General features: G+C 55.3%; 1 protein-coding gene across 1 annotated transcript in view; it reads left to right on the top strand.

The window, feature by feature from the left end:
* The window catches only part of LOC133356752 (collagen alpha-5(IV) chain-like), a 130,337-nt gene that overhangs the window by 11,815 nt on the left and 97,101 nt on the right, over positions 1 to 21,421 (top strand). The window contains exons 3-20 of the mRNA XM_061574409.1: positions 861 to 1,047; positions 2,889 to 3,081; positions 4,620 to 4,713; positions 8,980 to 9,138; positions 9,765 to 9,890; positions 10,951 to 11,070; positions 11,352 to 11,510; positions 12,544 to 12,660; positions 12,973 to 13,122; positions 14,453 to 14,590; positions 15,750 to 15,896; positions 15,993 to 16,112; positions 16,270 to 16,428; positions 17,549 to 17,685; positions 18,250 to 18,373; positions 18,920 to 19,063; positions 19,711 to 19,916; positions 21,273 to 21,317. Coding sequence (XP_061430393.1) covers positions 861 to 1,047; positions 2,889 to 3,081; positions 4,620 to 4,713; positions 8,980 to 9,138; positions 9,765 to 9,890; positions 10,951 to 11,070; positions 11,352 to 11,510; positions 12,544 to 12,660; positions 12,973 to 13,122; positions 14,453 to 14,590; positions 15,750 to 15,896; positions 15,993 to 16,112; positions 16,270 to 16,428; positions 17,549 to 17,685; positions 18,250 to 18,373; positions 18,920 to 19,063; positions 19,711 to 19,916; positions 21,273 to 21,317 — 2,525 coding nt within the window. The remainder of the gene's footprint in view (positions 1 to 860; positions 1,048 to 2,888; positions 3,082 to 4,619; positions 4,714 to 8,979; positions 9,139 to 9,764; positions 9,891 to 10,950; positions 11,071 to 11,351; positions 11,511 to 12,543; positions 12,661 to 12,972; positions 13,123 to 14,452; positions 14,591 to 15,749; positions 15,897 to 15,992; positions 16,113 to 16,269; positions 16,429 to 17,548; positions 17,686 to 18,249; positions 18,374 to 18,919; positions 19,064 to 19,710; positions 19,917 to 21,272; positions 21,318 to 21,421) is intronic.

The following is a 21,421-nucleotide window of genomic DNA, read 5'->3' as shown; positions in this document are numbered from 1 at the left end:
TTCAATTACGTGGCTGTAAAAGGTAACCCTTGCGTGTTTAAAAACATAATAATATGGTAACAGTAAGAATGTGTTTTGAATTAAAAAAACAATGTTAAGGACAATTTCAGCTATTTTTGTTACATTCACGAATCATTACAATCGTGTCACGTGATGGCACGCGAGGCCACTTTTGTTGGGGTGTGAGGTCACGTGAGCAAAGTAAAATCCTGTTGCATCACATTCTGTATCTCGGCGCGGTGTATTTTAGATTTTCTGAATGAGTCTGAATCTCGGCGGCACATCGCTTGGCTCCAGCCATCCCCAATTGATGCTGGACTCGGTGAAAGCTCAAATTGGGGGTTTGTCCGCCAGGTTCCCTGAGAATTAAACAACAAACATACGTAAATAACGTGAAAAATATGACATTTGAAAAAAATCCAATTGAGACAAAAAACTTTTTTTAATGAAAAACTAAACTAAAATATTTGACCAAGTGAGGCTCACTGAGCTGTACAGCTCCTTTTCAGAAGCGACCTGGCTATCACAAATGATAGCCCAACGAAGTGGCCTATCACGTGGAAATGTAGAGCACGTTTCTATATGTGGAGGGAAAACCGGACGACCCGGATAAAAATCCACGCGACCACTGGGAGAGAGAGAGACACGCAAACTCCAAATATACAGCAGGCATCGTCAGAGTCGGGATCGAACCCACGACCTCCTGCATACCAGGCGAGGTAGTAAACATCTTCTAGCCACCGCGTCACCCTTACCGCGCTTGCCGCTACTTAGCGCCCGAAAAGCATTGGGCGAACGACGCGAAACGGCAGCAAGCCTCCGTCAAACTCGGCGCGTCTCCGCGCTCCGATCCGCCGCAGTGTGCAGGACGAACGCCCCCGCTGCGGGCCACGTGGCCTTCGTGCTCGACACCTCCAAGGGCGCCGCGCAGGGCGCCGCGCAGCTCCGCGCGCTCGTGGAGGCGCTAACGGTGGCCGTCGGCTGCGGCGTCCGAGCGGGAGAGGCGGGCGTGCGGTGCTCTCTGCTGCAGCCCAGCGCCGAGCACAGGTGCCGACCTCCACCTACCTCCGCCTACCGCCGCCACCACCTCCTGCGCGTGCGTGCGTTGGAGCGGCGCCGCGCTACGCCGCGCTACGAAACCCAGCGGCCCGCTCACGGCCGACAACAGCGGCGATAATCTGAACCGGTCCTGGGTTTCCCCTAGGTCGACCCAGCCGCAGATGTGTACCCGTGTGCGGTGTGTAAACCGGCGTCACTGGGGAGACAAAGGCGTCCGGGCGTGGTGCCGGCTACCCACCCCCTGGCGTGCCATTCCGGCCTTCATAGGTGCTCGCGAATAGCACTTGCCCCAAGAGTTTGTTAAGGCTATACGAGGGATCATTGTATTTGTGCGGGGAGCGGCAGCTAACCCGGCGAGCCGAGTTCGATCCCTACTCACGGACACCCAACACCGGTGACGATTATCTGAATCGGCCTCAGCACTCACCTAGGTCGACTCAGCCGCAAATGAGTACCCGGTGCGTTGTGTAAATGTCGCCACCGGGGAGACAAAAGCGGCCGGGTGTGCTGCCGGCCTACGCCCCCCCCCCCTCGTGTGCCGTCCCGACCTTCATAGGTGTTACTCGCGAACGGCACTTGCCCCAACAGCCTGTTAAAGGCTATATAGGGGGGATCTTTGTCTTTTGTGTGCGCGCGTCCCCGTGCCAACGCCCTCGAACGAAGGCGCACGGCTGAATTTTTTCACATCTCGGACACGTCGCATCGGAGGGAGTTAACCCAACAACAACACACAAAAACTGAAAGTATGCCGGGCCTAGCGAAGCGTGCCGTGCCAGGCACCCAGGGCGGCGAGTGTGTGCGTGTGTGTGTATGCGTGCGCGTGTGTGTGCGCGTGTGTGAGCGTGTGTGTGCGTGCCGAGCGAGCGCTGATCGTGCCAGTGGATGCGGTGAATGTGCGGGTGGTGTCTCGGTAAATGTGCGGGAGGTGCGTGGGGCGGTGGGGTAAAAGGTGTCGTGCTGTACGTGTGTGTTTGTGTGGCGTGAATGTGTTGAGTGTGGCGTGAGTGATGTGTGACGTGAGTGATGTGTGTGACGTGAGTGTTGTAAGCGATGGCTTACGAGTGGCATGAGATGTTACCAGTGCCGGATGAAGCTAGTGCGGGGCCTGTAGCATGATGTTATTAAGAGGCCCTAAATAAAAAAAAACACGTAAATGTTAAAACACAATTTTTTTACTTGCACAGTAATTGTATTTTTTTCATTTGCTATACAGCCAGATAATACGACAAATCGCTAACCTTAAACACCCAGTCGCTCATAAAATTTGAAGGCGGTAGAGTACTATAGTAATAGAGCAAGTGCAGAATCACTCAACCGGAGTTGATAGCTTGAAATAATTTAGCGCGGGGCCCTTGAAAGTGCGGGGCCCATAGCTACACGTGTAGCTACTTTTGCTACTAGGATAAAATATAATCCGGCACTGGATGTTACGGTACAGACGCGCAGGCTGGTGCTGTGAGCGGCGTGAGTGGTGCGTGAGTGGTGCGCAGTGTGTTGGGAAGCGGTGGTGCAGCGGTGAGTGCATCGGACGCTACGAACCCAGCTACCCGAGTTCGATTCTCCCTCCTGCCCGACACCGGTGACGAACGTCTGAACCGGTCAGCTCAGTCCTCAAAACGAGTACCCTGGTCGCGATGTGGAAACATCACCACCGAGGAGACAGCCGGGGCGTGGTGCTAACCACCCACCCCCTCGCGTGCCAGGGTCGGCTAACAGCACTTGCCCCAACAGCCCCTTAAATGCTATTGGGTGGGATCTTTGTCTTTGCTTGGAGTGACGCGGACAGCTTGCCCCGGGCCTGCCCGCCGCTCGTCTTCTCGCGTGCGCAGGTCCCGCCTGCGCCTGCTGGAGCTGCCGGACGGCGCGGGCGCCCGCGACGGGTCTCCGCCGGGCGCCCCGGGCTCCGTGTCGACGTCCAGGGCCCTCGCGTTCCTCCGCAACGCCCCCGAGTTCGCCCACAGAGGAGCCAAGAAGAGGCCCTCGAAGAAGACGACGCCCCCCAAGGCCGCGAGCGCCGGGAGGGTGAGTGATCCGCGCGCGCGCACGCGCCAAGAGCGGTTCGTTGTGGCACACGGGCTGCTGTTAAATACCTCGCCTGGTGTACGAGGTGGTGGGTTTGATCCCGACCCTGACGACGCCTGTATCTTTGGAGTTTGCGTGTTTCTCACTGTCATCATCATCACGGTGGCTAGGAGATGTTAAATACCTCGCCTGGTGTACAGGAGGTGGTGGGTTTGATCCCGACCCTGACGACGCCTGTATCTTTGGAGTTTGCATGCCTCTCACTGTCATCATCATCACGGTGGCTCGGAGATGTTAAATACCTCGCCTGGTGTACGGGAGGTCGTTGGTTTGATCCCGACCCTGATGCCTGCTGTATCTTTGGAGTTTGCGTGTTTCTCTCCCCGCGGTCGCGTGGATTTTTCTCCGGGGCCTCCGGGTTTTTTTCCTCCACATTTAGAATTGACGTGCGTTTAGAGTATTAGCCTGCGACAATAAATGTCCCAATGATAAGCCACTTTGTTGAGCTATCATTTGTGGCCAAGCCGCTTCTGAAATAGAGCTATACAGCTCAGTGGGCCTCACCTGGTAAATAGTTGAGTTGAGTAGTTTAGGTTATTCCAGCTGAGCCATCAGCGTCACTTCGCGGGGTGAAGAAGGGCCCGTTGGGAACTCTAGCCGTGCACCTGCTCATTAAAATAGATGAAAACATCTTTAAGGTAAAAACCCAATACAGGCCCCTCCTGCAAAAAACGAGTCCCATGACCCATTGTGGCCCTGCTGGATAAGTAGATGATTCTGATCGTTATGCCAAGCGACTTGGTCACATGGATACAGTACGTAGAGCCGCAACAGAAGACGTCCAGCACACGCGTGTGGCCGTGTCGTGAGTCAGCTGCTTTATTCACTCTCTCGTGGCCTCGTGTGCCCCGCACGGCAGCGTTCACCCGAATCTTCTCCCCTCCGTTGACCCAGGTTCACATCATCCTCCCGCCTTCTTTGGTTCGAATCCCACCACCACCACCACCACGTCCCACCAATCCCAGGGCCGCTCGCCGATCCGGCGACCCGAGTGTCACATCCTTTCAGTCTCCTTGGCTACTTCACTCGACCAGCCAGCTCGCCGCTGAGCCAATGAGTGTCTCCACCGCGCCGCGTTTGAAGGGCGGAGCCGGTGACCCACGCCGTGAGCGTCGACGTGAATTCATTAAATAATCGGCATCACCTCTCGGCGTCCTTTACGCGTTAAACGCACACACACACACACGTAACACACGTAACACGTGTAACACATTAGGCGATGCACCCAGGGCCAGATTCAGATTTTGTAGGCCCCTGAGCTACAGGTACTGTGAGGCCCCCGGGAATATTTTCAAAAAGGAAAAGCCTGCCAGCTGTGGTATCACGTGCGGAGCGGGCACGCGGTCGCTGGGAAGGTAAATGGAGCAAAGTAGCTGAAAAGTGCGCAAAGAAGCGTGCAGGGATGGATGGCTGGAACCGACGTTGCCGGACGTGAAGAGCAACGCGCTGATGTTTTTTTGGGCCCGTTGTTTTCGCAGGTGGTTGTCATGCTCACGGATGTGAAGCTCCGTGACGACGTGGCGGCCGTTGCCGGGCAACTGAAGGAGTCCGGAGTCGCCATCATCGCCGTAGGTAGGGAACGCTCCGTCGGTGTCCGTTACGCGGCCAGCGATGCGGTGGTGAGAGCGCTCTACCCGCAGCCGAAAGGTCAAAAGTTCAAACCCCGGTTGGGAGGTCGACAACTTCGGCCCATCGCTTCTTTTAACGGTCGATTGAAATGGGTACCGCTCTGCGGTCGCTATTCGTCGAGATCTCAGCGTGGGGTCGACTCGCTGTCTCTCCGCCGCCGTACCAAGCACACCGCACGGTTGCTCAATGGCCGTCCCGCGGTGGTCGCGCTGTGGCGAGACTCTCCCCTGCCGTGGCAACGGGGAATTTCCACCGCCGGCTCAAGGGGCTGCCAAACGAGTTGAGCAGCAGCGGCGTCAGCGTGGTGGGGCATGGGGCCCTGGTGCAAGGAATTAAATGGACCCCCACCATCCTTCCCACACTGCCTGTGTCCAATTACACACCCCCCCACCCCCACCCCTCCTTCATAGTCCGACGCCTCGGCCCATCCACTCTATGGGCCCCAGTGCAGTTGCACCGCCTGTGCACTCGATCGCGACGCCACTGGCCCCGCGCTCAGTTGGGCAGCAGGAGTATACTCGACTGGTTTGCGTTAAAGTTTGCTGCTCAGGTGCCTCTTTCCGTTCCTTGTGTTCTTGTTAACGGAGCTGGCAGGCCACTGAATGCACTTCCTAGGATATATTGTCAGCACCATCCAAGGTGCTACGTCGAGCGGAGTGCAGCAAACTCCGTTGTACTATACCATGCCCTCACGTCTATGCTGCCCGCCTTCACCACCCAGCGCTGACCAGCGTGATACAGTTCGAGTGGATAAAGCTCCACCACGCCGTGCGGGTCGGCGGCGGATCGACGACATGACTGTGCACATCCGTGCGGGGACACGTCACGCACCGCGGCGGCGAGACGTTAGCTACCTCGCCTGCTATGCAGGAAGTACGTGGGTTCGATCCCGACCCCGGCGCCTTGCGTATTTGGAGTTTGCGTGCTCTCCCTGTGGTCGCGTGGATTTTTCTCCGGGTCCTGCGGCTTCCCCTCCCCCCACCCACATATAGAATCAACGTCACGCGTTTGGAGTATTTCACTGCTATAATTGTCCACATGATAATCTATCATTTGTGGCCAGGTCGCTTCTGAAACAAAGATCTATATAGCTCAGTGGGCCTTACCTGGCTAAATAAAAAGTACTCGTTACTCCCCCAGTCCCTTGCTCTCGTGGCCTCGCCCCCCCCCACCCACCGCTGGTGGACGAGAGTGCGGTTCATGGGAACCAGGAGGTGATGTGGACGAGAGTGCGGTTCATGGGAACCAGGAGGTAGGTGGACGAGAGTGCGGTTCATGGGAACCCCGCGCGTCGCTGCGTCGGGTCAGAGAGGCCACGCCGGGGTCTGAAGCGCCGCGCGTGCCTCAAGCATCCCGGCGGGGTTCAAACCGTAGCACCCCCCCTACCACCCCTCACCCCCCACCTCTCACCCCCCCACCACCCCCACCACCCCTCACCCCCCCACCCCCACACCACCCCTCACTCCCCCACCCCACCACCCCTCACCCCCATCCTCACCCCCCCCCCACCACCCCCCACCACCCCCCCACCCCCTCACCCCCCACCACCCCTGAGAGCCTGGCCATTGAGTGGAAGTATCGGCGCTGTGGGTCACGAGGTGCTGCTCTCTCTCTCCTGCGGCCCTCTTGGCCGAGTCAGCGACAGGCAAACTTCATCCGGCCTTCATCGGTGGTTGCTAACAACACTTGTCCCCCAACACGTCTGTTCAGGCTACGGGGGGGGGGGGATAGATCTTCGTCTTTAGCGCGCAGTGGGGGAGTGGGGCCCAAAGGGATCCCTCGGCAGAAATGATTTTGGCTCCAACCACTCGCACTTTTAATTTCTCAGAGGAGATAAAGAGATGTAGTGAGATGACAGAGGAGATAAAGAGATGTAGTGAGATGAGAGATACAGACCGGACTAGGGGTGACAGAGATAAATAATATTTACATGTTAATTGCTTTGGTTTACTAGTGTAAGAGAATCATTGATTAGATTTTAATTTTGAACGAAATAATATTTGTATTCTTCTGCTTAATTGAACATTTGTTACATTTGTTTTAAGTTGTACATCCTGACATAATCTGTAATTGTTTATTGTGAGAGCGATAAGCCTCGCTGGCCGCTCTGCGTGAACAGGGAGCCGACATCCTTTTGCCGAATCCTCGCCAGCTCAAAAACACAACAACAAAAACAAACAGCCTCAGAATTCGAGCTGATATTTGGTGCGTCTCCTCTCTTTTTCATTAATCCAGGCCCCCTTGAGCTACTTGGGGGGGGGGGCGGTGTGGGGTGGATGGACCCAAGCTTTTGCTTCAATCGCTGTACGCGCAGCAGCGTCGATGCACGCAGGCGGTCCCCATTTGCGCTGCGTGCCTGCGCGTGCCGGTTTCATCTCCGCTTCAAAGCCGATGAGAACCACATGGGACATAAATTGTGCTCCACCCAAGGAGTCCCGCGCCCAATTTTTTTCCCCTCCGGTTTCTTTTCTTATTATCGTCTCCTCGTTCTCGATCCTGTCGTGCGGGGGCCAGAGTCATGATTGGCCACTCAGGACGGAAGGAGAGAGAGAGGGCGGGAGGGTGCTGCAAGGGCGAGGGATGAGAATTCCAAGGTGGATGATAGGGAATGCATCTCAGCGAGGAGGAGGACGAGGAATGAATCAGAGCAAGAGCCGGGGGTGCGAGTGTTCAAGGGAAGGTAAGGGAGGCGAGAATTAGAAGTGCCTGGCATGGGTTGAGAGGAGGGAAATAATATGCAGTTAAAGGAGCGGTGAAGATGATACCTGTGAAGGTCAGAAGGAGCAGTAGAGCGAGACCGAGGGTGTGAGATGGGAGGAACCATCGGAAGGAGGTTTTTGGAAAGCGATTGGACACAGAATAGCAGCGAGTGGAGAAATATCCTGCGAGCAGCCGACCCCGTCAAATGTTGGGACTTATTGGCTGGGAAGATGAAGAGTTCCTGTACGTGCGTACGTCCGTACGTTGAACTTCTCTTGCACTGTACGTAGCCAACCGTGCCTAATCGGAGGTGCGGGGATCTGACCCCGCTGCGAGCCGAGCAAGCGGTCGCTGTCGTGTGGTGACCGGCTTGGGGTTAATCGCCGTTGGGTTGGACATCTCCTCCCGCTCTCTCCGCCGTTATCCCTGCCTGCTGCGGCTCCACACGGTAAACTCACTGCAGTCTACGCTCCTTCAACGGAGGAGAAACAACAAACGACACTCCCTCTCCTGAAGTCCTCTCCTCGTGGCCAGCAGCAGCAGACCTCGACATCGGCATCGAGCTCCCGAAACGTATTGCTGCTGCTGCTGCTGCCATCACGCGCGAGAAGAGAGCAGAACGGGACACCGTGGGGTCGATCCGTGGCGCAGTGAGGACCCCGGGGGAGCCGCTGTGCTGCGGCGATGAGGGCACGCGCGTGGATTCGCTACCCAGAGCGGGCAAGCTCGGTTACCCATGTGGGAGGTTTTCTCCGTTGAGAATGAGAATGGTAGCGCGCGCCTGTGGCCTCACTCTGTGGGGTCAAAGGTCAGTGGATCACACAACAGAGATTGGAGGAAATCCCAAGACCTCTGCAAGGTGACCTGGAGATGGTGGTACAGCAAACGGGTTTGAAAAAGTGTCTTTGTGCACTGGAGACTCTACTCGCGTGTGAAGCGCGGCTCCTACGCCGTCGCCTTGCACCCTGATTATGGCGCGAAGTACCAAATGTCCTCACGGTCTGATTTGATGGAAGTCCAACGGCATCTGCCAATGACAAAGCTGAGAGCATCGATCACTCTACGTGGCGGTTACGTGACGCGCACGCAAGGCATGGCGTGTGTGCGTGCACGGGTTGCTGCTTTCGTGAAGGACGCTGCTACTGGGCAGGCGGAAGCAGTCGCCCTCCAACAACAACGGAGCGCAGAGGAGCAACGCTCACAACATCGAGCGGAGAGGACCGGGCGGCTAAAACACAGCAAGTTGGCACAGTGGGAGAGACAGATGGTGCATCTGCCAGTCGTCTCAGTCAGTCAACTCATGGCACCTGGATTTGTCCCGTGACCTACCAGCGAGCCTTCGACACTTCAAAGTGCAGCTGGCATGGCGCAAGCGCCGTTGTGACATCGCCGCCACTTATTGGCGAACGGCGGCTGTCGTTGTCGTTGCTGTTGTTGTTGTGGCGAGCGACCGTTGACGGTTGAGTGCGAGCGGGCGGTCGGCAAAATGACTCGGGTTCGCCACCACAGGAGCACGCAAGGCGCAGAAGGACGTCCTGGACTCGGTGGCATCGGGCCACAAGGACGCGTTCTACCGGAGGGACGCGGCGGCGCTGCAGGCCATCGTCCCGGCGCTGCTGCGGCGCGTCTGCATGCACCTCGGCGGGTCGCTGCACGCCGCCTTATCCGGTGAGTCAGCCGGTCCCCCGCCCCCCCCCTGCCCCCCCCTCTGCCGCCCACCCCCTGCCCCCAATGATCCTCCTACCCCGGCGAGTAGGGCAACACCCCAAACGCGTGCCCGCTCACAGAAACCGTGCACGGACGCACGGACACACGTGCACCACACAGACCGGATTGAAAGACGCATGCCCCCCCCCCCACCAATCCCACCGCCACCCCCATAAAAGTGCAACTTATAATCGGGGTACAACGGTAGCGAGCAAATAAGGGATTAGTGATAGGTTCTACCCTTTCAACTGGTACAAAAACTGACACCTTTATATTTGTACCAGTTGAAAGGGTAAAAACCTATCACTATATTTTGCCACTGGTAAAGGAGGTCTCATAGTGTAGAAGAGTGATTGTCGACAAAAGGAAAATATGAATTGGCCTGTTGATGGTAATTATCTTGCAATGTGATGTTGATGACAATTTTACTTCGAGATGATGTTTGATGCACCCTTATTTTGGTCATGAATCCGGCGGGGGGGGGGGGGGGGTGGGCCCTGCGCTCTTGCTCGGTTGAGCTCGTGCCGAGCGCAGCCACCGCGCCACCGCGCTCTGACCGCTTCCACCGCCGCCGGCTTCCCTTGCAGAGCAAAGCGACGGCGCTCGGGACGACGGAGCCACGGGGAGGATGGAGCGGCAGGGGGCCCACGTGGCCGACAGGGCCGAGGACCCCACGCAGAGCGACGTCCAGACGTTTGATGTCGGGGGATCGGGTAGGTGGTGCTGCTGGTGGTGGTGGTGCTGCTGGTGGTGGTGGTGCTGGTGGTGCTGGTGGTGATGGTGGTGATGGTGGTAATGATGGTATTGATGTTGCTGGTGGTGGTGGTGATGGCGGTGGTATAAATGGTGGTACTGGTGGTGGTGATGGTAGTGGTGGTGATGCTGGTAGTACTGGTGCTGGTGGTGGTGCTGGTTTTCGAGGGTTTCTGTCTGAGTGTTTGTCAACATCCTAATCAATCGTGTGTGTGCGGTGTGTTTCCGCCTGTGTGTCGGTGAGGGCGTTGGCAGGGTGGGGAGCGGTAGTGTAGTGGTCGGCGCTCTGCGCTACGAACCCGGTCACTCGAGGTCAATTCACGCTCATGAATAGCACCAGTGGCGAATATTTGAACCGGTCCAGGGCCTCCCCCTAAGTCGACTCAGCCTCAAATGAGCACCTGGGGTGGTGTGTAAACATCGCCACTGGGGAGACAAAGGCGGTCGGGCGTGGTGCTGGCCAACCACCCCCTCGTGTACCGTTCCGGCCTTCATAGGTGCTCGCGAATAGCACTTGCCCCAAGAGTTTGTTAAGGCTATACGGGGGATCATTGTATTTGTGCGGGGACAGGCAGCTAACCCGGCGAGCCGAGTTCGATCCCTACTCACGGACACCCAACACCGGTGACGATTATCTGAATCGGCCTCAGCACTCACCTAGGTCGACTCAGCCGCAAATGAGTACCCGGTGCATTGTGTAAATGTCGCCACCGGGGAGACAAAAGCGGCCGGGCGTGCTGCTAACAGCACTTGCCCCAACAGTCTGTTCAGGCTATACAGGGGAGTGTGCGCTTGTGTGGGCACAGTTAGGAGGACAGGTGGTCCATCCGTCAGTCATCTCAGGCGATCAACCAATAACACCTGGTTCTGTCCCGTGACCTCCTGACTACAGGGAGCCTTCGACATTTCACGTGGCATCGAAGTGCTCCCAGCTGTGGTGGTGATGTCGCCGGAACTTACGCGGCGAATGGCGGCCGTCGTTTTTGTTGTTGTTGTTTGTTGTGCGTGCGCGTGGGGCAGTGTCCTTGCGGGAGATTGCTCGTCTGCTGCTCTTCGACGCGACGGCCAGCAGCGTGCGCGTGTCCTGGAACGCGGTGCCAGGGGCTACGAGCTACAGACTCATCTGGGCACCCACGCCAGGTAACAAAGACAAAGATTCCCCCCCCGCCCCCCGTATAGCTTTCACAGACTTTTGGGGCAAGTGCTGTTAGTGAGCACCTATGTAATAAAAATTGTAATAAAAATAAAGTGAACAAAAACGTCGTGGTATTTCTATTCACTTCATTATTATTTTTTCTACCTACGTGACTTTACCGAAAGAACCAAAGAATAGGGTAAAGCCCAGTTTTTTTTTCATCGCCATCTGTTTGTGGAGAGGCTGAACGGGGGAATGTTTGTGTTTGCGCGCCCGCGTGCCGCAGAGTTCGAGGGCCGGGACCAGGCGCGCGAGGTGACGCTGGCACTGGGCACCACCTCGTACGAGATCACGAGCCTGGTGCACGACACGGAGTATGCCGTGTCGCTCTACCCCATCTACGACGGCTTCCAGGGCGTCTCAGTCACCAACATCGTCACCACCGGTGAGCTGGGGGCAGCGGGGGCGGGTGGGGAGCAGGGGGAGGGGGGGAGTGGGGAGAGGGGGGGAGGGTGAGGATGTGGGGGGGGAAGAGACAGACGACAATTCTGGCCATCGCCTGATGATGCTGGCAGATGACATCTCACCACCATGGAGCAAATGCCCGGTGGTCCGGTCCATTCCGAGGGCTGGTGGGCCGGTCCTTGTGGGGGAAATTGAAAATGTGATCAGTGTTAAAAAAAAAAAAATATTCATCCTCTCCAGCCCATTTGTTTTTTGGATCCAGCCCAAATGGGCCAATGAGATCACACGGCAAAAATCGCACTCACACGTCGTCACATCGCAACATCGAGCAGCTATTCCAGGTCACGACTTTGGGCCGGTGTGTTTACAAATGCCTTGGCCGATTTTTTTGGTCACAGTCGGTCACTGTTCAGAAAGATACATGGAGACACGGAGACCCATAGAGCTGCATTACACAAGCCACAGTAATGCTGCTGTGGCCATGCAACCTCGATTGTGGGCCACGGAGTAAAACCCTCTGTGGTCTGCGCGTCTTCAACGGCGGAGGAGGAGGAACAGCGACACTTCACCAACTCTCTTCCCTGAAGCCCTCACGGCGTGGCCAGCAGACCTCAACGCTGCCATCGAGCTCCTGAACAACATTGCTGCCATCATACCCAAGAATAGAAATTGAATTATAAAAAAAAAAATGTCACCCCATACGTCGCAGTTGGCTACGTACGGCGCGAAAGCAGTTCGACTTACACACTTGCGTACTCACTCAGGAGGGTAAAGCCGACGACAATCTCAACGTTGTATGCCAGGCATCTCGATGCCCGTGTTCGTATTCGAACCTCGTTGTCATCGTCGTCGTCGTCATTGTTGTCGTCGTCGTCGTCGTCATCATCGTCATCATTGTCGTCGTCATCATCGTCGTCGTCATTGTTGTCGTCATCGTCGTCATCATCGTCGTCATCACTATCGTCGTCGTTGTCGTCATCTTCGTCTTCGTTGCCGTCGCGTGTTCCCGGCAGCGGGGTTCCTGTACGTCCCGGACGTGCGCGTCGTGGACACCGCTCGCAACTCCATCGGCCTCGCCTGGAGCCGTGCTGCCGGGGTCACGGGGTACCGCCTCATCTGGGGACGCACAGGTACACGGGGGGGGGGGGGGGTGGGAAAAGGTACACGGGGGGGGCATAGGTACACGGGGGGGGGCACAGGTACACAGGGGGGGGGGGGTGGCAGCACCACGGGCGACGTGCATCTGGTGAGTGAGGAATGGTGAGTGTGGCCAGTGGCGTCTGCGTTGCGTCTTCTGGATGTGCCGCACACCACAATAATCATTGCGACATTGGTAATGATCACGGCACTGACCAATCATGGCATTCATCGCGGCAATATCGACGATCATCGATGATGACGACGATGATGACGATGATATTGGCGGTCCGTCCACTCCGCAGAGATGGGCCCAGAGGACAGTGTGCTGCTGGAGAGGAGTGCGACGTCGTTCCGGATCCCCGGCCTGCGGGAGGGCACGCTCTACACCATCAGCCTGCTGGGCATCTATGGCCGCCTGGACGGGCCCTCATTCGTCATCACTCAGTCCACCGGTGAGAATCCGGCTGGCCACGACGTGGGGTCCTTGAGCAGAGAGCGTGAGGGAGAGAGTTCGTATCGTCTCGCTTACTCCTCCGACTCCTCTGTTGTTGGAAGGAGCTCGATCAGGGGAGTCAGCAACGAAAATAACAAGGAGCAGAAATTTTTTGTTTCGAATTTGGTAAAATAAAAAAGTCTACGTTTCAAGAGCCGCAATGCACTGTGGGTGAATATGGTGAATACGAGACGGTGAATTCGGAGACAGTGAATGCGAGACAGTGAATACGGTACGGTGAATACGATACGGTGAATACGATACGGAGAATACGAGACGGTGAATACAATACGGTGAATATGATATGGTGAATACGAGACGGTGAATCCGAGACGGTGAATATGACACTATGGTCCTTCGTAAATAACGTCACGAGGCAGCCCTTAAAGAGCCAGCATGTGACCCCTGAGCCCCAGAGTGAGCCGTCCTCCCCGTGGCTTTACTTCTCGGGTCCACAGTTTGGGTTGCACGACCACGGTCGCACCGCCGTGGCTCACGTCTTCACTGTATCTCTATGAGTGCCTGCGTCAAAGCATCTCTACAAATAAAAATAACCCACTGGACGAGATAGGCTCGCGTGTGCGAGACAAACTGCGGCAATGTCGTGGGGTGGTCTTCATCCAGCAGTGTGTTTGTTACAGCTGCTGACGATGGTTATTGTAATGATGATGACTAAAACTATTAAAACGATTTGATTTTGAGAATAGGTTTTCCACTTCTTTTCTGGCGACAAAACAGCTGTGTTTAGATGTTAAAACACCAAACTGAAACCTTTTACAAGGATTCATGTCTGCATTAATCACAATACTTGTGGTCAAACAAAAAAACGTACTCTGATAATATATGCAGACATATTTCCTAGTAAAAGGTTTCAGTTTGGTGTTTTAACATCTTAACACCTGTTTTGTTGCCAGAAAAAGGGGAAAACCTATTCTTGGTACTGGCAAAGGAGGTCCCATGATGTTTTATTCTACCAAGTAATGCCCACTGAACTACTATATAGGTCTTTTTCAGAAGCAGCCTGGCCACAAATTAAAGCTCAATGAAGTGGCTTATCACGTGGAAATTTATAGCAGCCAGACACTCTAAAACGCCTGTTTCTAAATGTGGAGGGAATAATCGGAGGATCCGCAGACAAAAATCCACGCGACCACTGGTAGAGAGACACCCCAAACTCCAAATATACAGCTGGCGTCAGGGTCGGGATGGAACCCACGCCCGACCTCCTGCATGCCAGGCGAGGTAGTCAACATCTCGCCGCCGACGATGACCGACGTCCACTTTGGCAGCGTCGGGCTCGTTTGAGGGGGACGAGGAGGTGGTGCGGGACCTGCGCGTGTCGGACGTGTCGCGGGACAGCGCTCGCGTCACCTGGGCCGGCTCTCCCCGCGTCCGCGGCTACGCCGTCACCTGGGTGCCCGTCGCCGGTGAGAGGCCATGTTTATTTGTTGTTGTTGTTGTTGCCCGCACGCCGCGGTGTTCGTCATTTCTCGCAGCATGCACGTGCGTTGAAGTTATTTTCGCACCGTGCGTAGCCAACCGCGCGAATCGGAGGTGCGGGAGGGAGGTCAACAAGCTAAACACAAAAAAGCAGTTCCTAAAGAAATTCGTTTGTCAGTCATCGAAGGTGTTGAGTGGCAAAGCAGATTTAGTGTGACGATTCTGCGGCCGTCTGGAACGCTCTCTCTTACTTGCGATATTAGGAAGCCACTGGAGCTATGCGCTTTGAAATATAGGTCGACAAAGTAATTTCTGGAGAACTGCTTTAGTGTGTTTAGTTTGTTGCCCTTCGCCCCCGCACTTCAGCACGGTTGGCTACGTACGGCGCGAAAGAAGTTCAACGTACGTACGTTGTTGTTGCTGTGTGTGTAGTCATTGCTGACTGGGCTGAGACCATCAGCTCACGACGAAGCATGTGGTGGAAACTCGGCTCAATGCTCACGCTCGCGAGTTTAATTGTAGCCGCCCTAGTCTGGTCATCCAACCGTCATAACTGACAGATTTGTGGAGAGGCTTCCATCCAGCGGTGGATTGACAAAGGGCTATACGTTGTGCAAGTTTTAAGATCCGCGTGACGTGCCGTCAAGAAAATGTGGGTCAGTATATTCCAGGAGGAAAACGTTGCTCGCACAAGTTCATGACTGATGGGGCCTAAATGTCATTTTAATTTATGGTGATGAAACAAATCCTGCACCGACTTGTTACTGTTCCGTTACTCACAACCATCGTTCCACCCTTCCCTTTCTGTCCGTCTCTCCGCGTAACGAGTGAATGATCCGTGAGTCCGACTCGCATTTAAGGGGTGTGGTGTAACGCGGTGCGGTGTGGTGTCATAGAGCTTGGTGCGGAGCGTAGTGTGGTGTAACGCGGTGCGGTTTGGAGTGTGGTGTAGTGTGGTGTGGAGTGTGGTGTAATGCGGTGTGGAGTGTGATGTAACGCGGTGTAGTGTAGTGTGGTATGGTGTGGTGTGACGCCGTGTGGTGTGGTGCTGTGTGGAGCGTGGTGTGGTGCGGTGTGTGGTGCTGTTTTGCTTGTGGCGTGGTGCGGTGCGGGTTGAGCGTGTGAAGTAACGCGGTGCTGTGGCAGGCGGGGTGGAGATCACGCGTAACGTGCGTGCGGACGTGAGCACGTACGCCATCGAGGAGCTGCGCGAGAGCACCGACTACGTCGTCAAGGTGGCGGCGCTGCTCGAGGAGCGCGAGGGACGCGCCGCCAGCGTCACGCTGCGCACACGTGAGTCTCGAGCTCCCACTCCCCCTCGCCCCCCCCCCTCACGCTTCCCCTCACTCACTCCCACGCGTCTCACCCCCTGGCGTCCTCCCGTCGCAGTGGACCTGCCCAAGGTGCGCTTCCTGCAGACGTCGGACGTGACGGACGAGGCGGTGCGCGTCACGTGGAGCTCCCTGCCCGGGGCCACGGGCTACCTGCTCAGCTGGCGCCCCATGTCAGGTGACCGCCGCCCATGACGTCGTCGTTTTTTTCGCGTTTTAGCCCACGTTTTGTTCGCTTAGTCCGCTCTACTCTATCTCGTTGAATCTTATCCAACTTGGCGACAACCGCCGCCATTGACCGCCGCCACCGCCGCCACCGACCGTGCCGTTTGTAGTGAGCGCTGGCGTCAACGGGCAGAGGGAGGTTCGCTTGCCCCCCGAGGTGGAGTCGTACCAGGCGGGCTCCCTGCAGGCCGGCCGCGCCTACCTCTTCACCATCAAGCCCTTCTTTGGGCAGCGCCAAGGCCCAGCCACCGCCGTCACCGAGAGAACCGGTACGCCGGCGGAACCGCCGTCTCTCCGCCGCAACAACGCTGCCCACGTTTGGGCGACTCGAATTGTCAGCGCTCTCTCAAACTGAGGTTGACAGCGTTTGAATGCATTCGCTCGGTCGGTCTGTCCGTAATACAGGGGTCACGGTGGATTTCATGTGGAAGATTCGTGACGTACCAAACGTCAGAGTGAGGTTTTGCTTCGATCTTCAGGACCATCTCTGTAGAAAAGCTGGACAAATTGAGCAAAGGGGTTGTCCGACACCTGGGGGTGAAACCCAGTGCCAAAATTATTGAGAAAGGAATGGGCAACCCTTCCGTTACAATCTCCAGATGATGTCGATACGTAAGGACAAACGCACGTTGCGCAATCCAAGAAAACGCATGATTGTGATGATTGTACCATACATTTGTCCAGATGTATTATAGCCTTGGCTTGTCCGAGCTGGCACGTGACAAGTAGAGTTGCCACCTCCTGAGGTACAAAAAACGGGCACATTAAATGGGAAGGAGAATATAACACCGGAAGAGGAGAGAAATCCATGTAAATTCTGACCCACCCCTGCTGGACATCTATGATAAAAAATAACCCCAGCGTTCCATTTTTCCATTTATCCATTTGTCTGTTTGTCCATCAACTAAATTATGAGAGCCTTCTGAACCAGTATGATGAATCTAATTATTGTTCATCAATTGTTGTTCCATCCATTATCCAAAATACACAATTTTCCACTTCTTGAGAATTTATTTAGAGTTTTGATAGTTGCAGTCATGGATGGAGGGTGAAATAAAATATATCTAATGAACTTCGAGGTACAAGCCAGTAGTATCTGCACACATTCGGGGGTGGGGGGTGGGGGGAGAAGAGGATATCAGTGGTGGCGATGAGCATGGCACGAAGCGCTGAGAAGCCCTCTGCCGAATTCTCGTCTACGAAAAAAAGCTTCCGCAGGACAAATAAAACATTCTCAAATAAAGATTCTGAAACGCCGTTGCCTTGAGCGGCTGAATCATTATTGTGTAACTGAACGAAACAAATCTGGACTCTTAATGTCTGGGGAAGCCTCGAAAAGGGGACGACCCTGGGAAAACCAGACCGTGGTCACGTGCGATTTCCCTGCAGTGTGCAACCGCGCCCGGGCGGACATGGTGTTCCTCCTGGACGGGTCCGGGAGCATCGGCCGAAAGTTCAACCGCATCAAGGAGTTTGTGTTCCGCGTGGTGTCCTACTTTCCCCGCATTGGGCCAGACTCCACACAGGTGATGTGGTGTGACGGGGGGCAGGGAGGGGACGGGGTGGGGGGTGACACCGCATGGGACACCCAATACTCTCCGCTTGTTTTGGAACCCTCTGCGGAGGTGGCTCAGTGGTCAGAGCGGCTGAGGTCCTGGGGTCGTATCCAGACAGCCGCCTGTGATCACACCGGGTGTTCAAGTGCAGTGCATTTTGCTCACGCAAAATACCGTCACACGAAATAAATTTGGTTCCGCGCTGGAGTCGGCTAAATTCCAGCTCTGAGAATTCAAAGTATCGGTTTTACTGACGTGAACTGAACCTGACTCGTACATTGAGCGCGAGTGAAAAGAGCTGCCCTCTGCTGCGCGGACCAGAGGTCACTTGCAGGGATCTCAGAGGTAGCTCTGTGATATCCGCTTCGGTGGGCCGTCCTCTGACAAGACGGGTTGCATTGCTCTACGAGGGATGTGAAAGAATGCTTCGTCTTGTGAGACGCCGTCGATAGCACAATCGCGATAAAAATGAGGAGGGGGGCGGAAACATGTTTTTTTTTTTAAAGACCATCTCTTGTTTGTGTGCGCGTGCAGATGGCGGTGGTGAAATACAGCGACAGCCCACAGACGGAGATTCCACTGACGCGTTTCAGGGACCGCAACTCCCTGCTGCAGACGCTGAGAGCCATCCCGTTCCTTGGTGGAAACACTTACACAGGTACGCGCATGCGTGTGCCTGTGAGTGTGTGTGCGTGCGTATGGGGAGCGCTGGTGAATCCGGCGACCCGAGTTCGATTCCCGCTCATGGCCAACACCGGTGACAATTATCTCAACTGGTCCTGGGCCTCCCCCTAGGTTGATTCAGCTTCAAATGAGTACCTGGTGTGGTGTGTAAACATCGCCACTAGGGAGACAAAGGCAGCCTTCATAGGTGCTCGCTAACAGCACATGCCCCCAATAGTCTGTTAAGGCTAAATGGGGGATTTTTTTCTTAGACTTTTGGGGTCAGTGCACTGCGCTAGGAACCTGGTGACCTGAGTTCGATTCTCACACATGACCAATAACAGTGACAAATATTTGAAACCGGTCCTCGGGCTCCCCTAGGTCAACTCGACCTTAAAAAGAGCATCCTGGTGCGGTGTTTTTACCACCCGTTCCCTGTCGTGTGCCGTGCCGGTCTTCGTAGGTGCTCGCTAACAGCACTTGTCCCAAGCTGCCTGGTCGAAGGCTGCCCGGGGTATCTTTGTCTCTGTGCGATGTCCAGGCCGCGCCATCCAGTACGCGCTGCAGTCGGTGCTGCAACCGGGGGGCGGCACCCGTGCCGGCGTGCCACGCATCCTCGTCGTCATCACCGACGGGCGCTCGCAGGACGACCTCTCGGGCCCAGCCGCCTACGCCGTCGCGCAGGGTTCGACTCCCAGTCACGGCCTTGGCTCCAGCCGGGGAATTAGCCACAGCCTGAGATGTAGCCCAAGCTATAGCCCTAGCCCTTGCTATAGCCCTAACCCTAGCTATACCCAAAGCCTTAGTCATAGAACATAATAAAGGTTTTTTTCGGGTTAGATTGCGCGATTATAAATCTGTTGTTAAACCCGCCACCACCCGACACAGCCAATTAGTGAGGTTTGTGACGTAAACAAAGCGTGCCAATTAGTTACCTCTTCAGCACACCAGTGTGTTGGAGAGTAAAACCCACAACATTTACAACAATTCGAGCACGACGTTTCAGGCTATTATGGGAAATATTGGTCGCGAAAGCCTGCGTGTTAAACTTAGTCCTAGTCTTCTTAACCCATTCGCCCTAGGCCTCGCTATAGTCCAAACCTTAGCCATAGCTCTCGCATTAATCCGAGCTTCAGCCTGGGCTAACCACCACCAGTATCACCGCGCACCATGCAGCGGATCGATCGTAGCGACTGATGATGACGATGATGCCGATGATGATGACAATGACGACGATGATGACGACGATGACATTGACGACGACGATGATGACAATGACGATGACATTGACGACGACGATGACGACGTTAACGACGACGATGACGACGACAGGCGTGCAGGTGTTCGCGGTGGGCACGGCGGACGCCGACCGCCGGCAGCTGGAGCTCATCGCCGGCAGGCAGCCCAGCACGGAGCCAGGCCGCAGCCGCATCTTCTACCTCGACACGCTGGAGGCCTTCCGCTCCATCGAGGAGGACCTGGTGGACACCATGTGCGCCGTCGCCACCGTCGGGCCGGGCCCTGTCGACCCCCCGCAGGTGGGGCGCCACGGTGGCTAGGAGATGTTAACTACCGCACCTGGTATGCAGGAGGTCTTGGGTTCGATCCCGACCCTGACGCCTGTTGTATATTTGGAGTTTGCGTGGCTCTCTCGCTCATCATCATCACATTGGCTAGGATATGTTAACTACCGCACCTGGTATGCAGGAGGACGTGGGTTCGATCCTGACCCTGATGCCTGCTGTATATTTGGAGCTTGCGCGTTCTGTCTCTCTTACTCACCGTGGTCGCATGGATTTTTCTCCGGGTCCTCCTGTTTGTTTGTCTGCTATAATTTCCACGTGATGATAAGCCACTTCGTTGAGCGATCATATGTGGCTGCCAGGTCGCTTCTGACAAAGAGCTAAAGAGGTCAGTGGGCCTTACCTGGTAAAATAAAGAATTATTTAGTTTGAGTTTTTACTTTAGATGCCCCCACTGTTGTCCTGCACCCGGCCGTAAATCGGCAGCTCGTTGCCATTGCTCCGATGCCCGGTTGTAGTTTTTCTGCCGAGGGGGAACCCCCGTGTCAACTGGTCACCTTCATAGTTGCTGCTGTTTACGTGACAAACCTTACTAATTTGGCTGCGTCGGGTGGTGATGGGTAAACGACACATTTATATTTACGCGATCGAATAAAAAAAAAACCCGTTATGGATAATATTGGTCGGGAAAGCCTGTGTGTTCAACTGCTGCTATAAGTCAGTCATATTTGCTCAGATATTTGCTGATGGTGGCCTTAGACGAAAGGACCACAATGCACTACTTCTGGAAATGCTGATGGATTTTCACGAGCACACTTGTGCCCTTTACGCATTTTTGTGCGGCATTTGAGACTTGCCAAAGAAGTCGGAGGTAATGTGTCACTGGTGATGCATTACCTGCACCTGAGAGCCCAGTTTAATTTGAGGCGGCCACCTGGATTTGAATCTGGGATTATCAGCAGCGCCAACTCAGCGCTGTGACCTCTCAGCCACCGGGCCACCCCCAATGCCCCAGCGCTTTCGGTTCACCACGCGGTCGGCTAATTACATCACTTAAGCAAAGCACTTTTGAGGCCCGTGAGTGTGAAGGTGCCGTATCAAAACGGCAATACCGTATTCTCTCCGGTGTACAAGACGCTCCGGAGAAGTGAGACTCATCCCAAACCTTGTGCCTGGTGGCAATAAGCTTATACAAATCCGGTCTCGCGCACCATCACACACACACCTAGCACATTACAAGATGCAGCCCCAACTCTTGCTGAAAAATATGAGTGAGGGGGGGCATGGAGAGGGGAGGGAAAGTACGTCTTATAACCCAGAAAGCACGCTATTTACAATAATTGCATTGCGTTTGTTGTTGTTGTTTTGAAGCCTCCTGTGAACCCAGACCCGGGCGAGTGCGCCGCCTGCTTGCCGGTAAGACCGCCGCTCAGCGACGTGAATCCATCACCCATCCCGCATCGGCAGTGGCAACAGGCGATGATGTTCATAACAAAGGCTCACCCCTCTTAAGCCTCACC

The sequence above is a fragment of the Lethenteron reissneri genome, chromosome 55, assembly GCF_015708825.2.
Source record: "Lethenteron reissneri isolate LAM-NWPU_2019-01 chromosome 55, ASM1570882v1, whole genome shotgun sequence".
Lineage (NCBI taxonomy): Eukaryota > Metazoa > Chordata > Hyperoartia > Petromyzontiformes > Petromyzontidae > Lethenteron > Lethenteron reissneri.
This window is presented reverse-complemented; position numbering and strand designations above follow the sequence as displayed.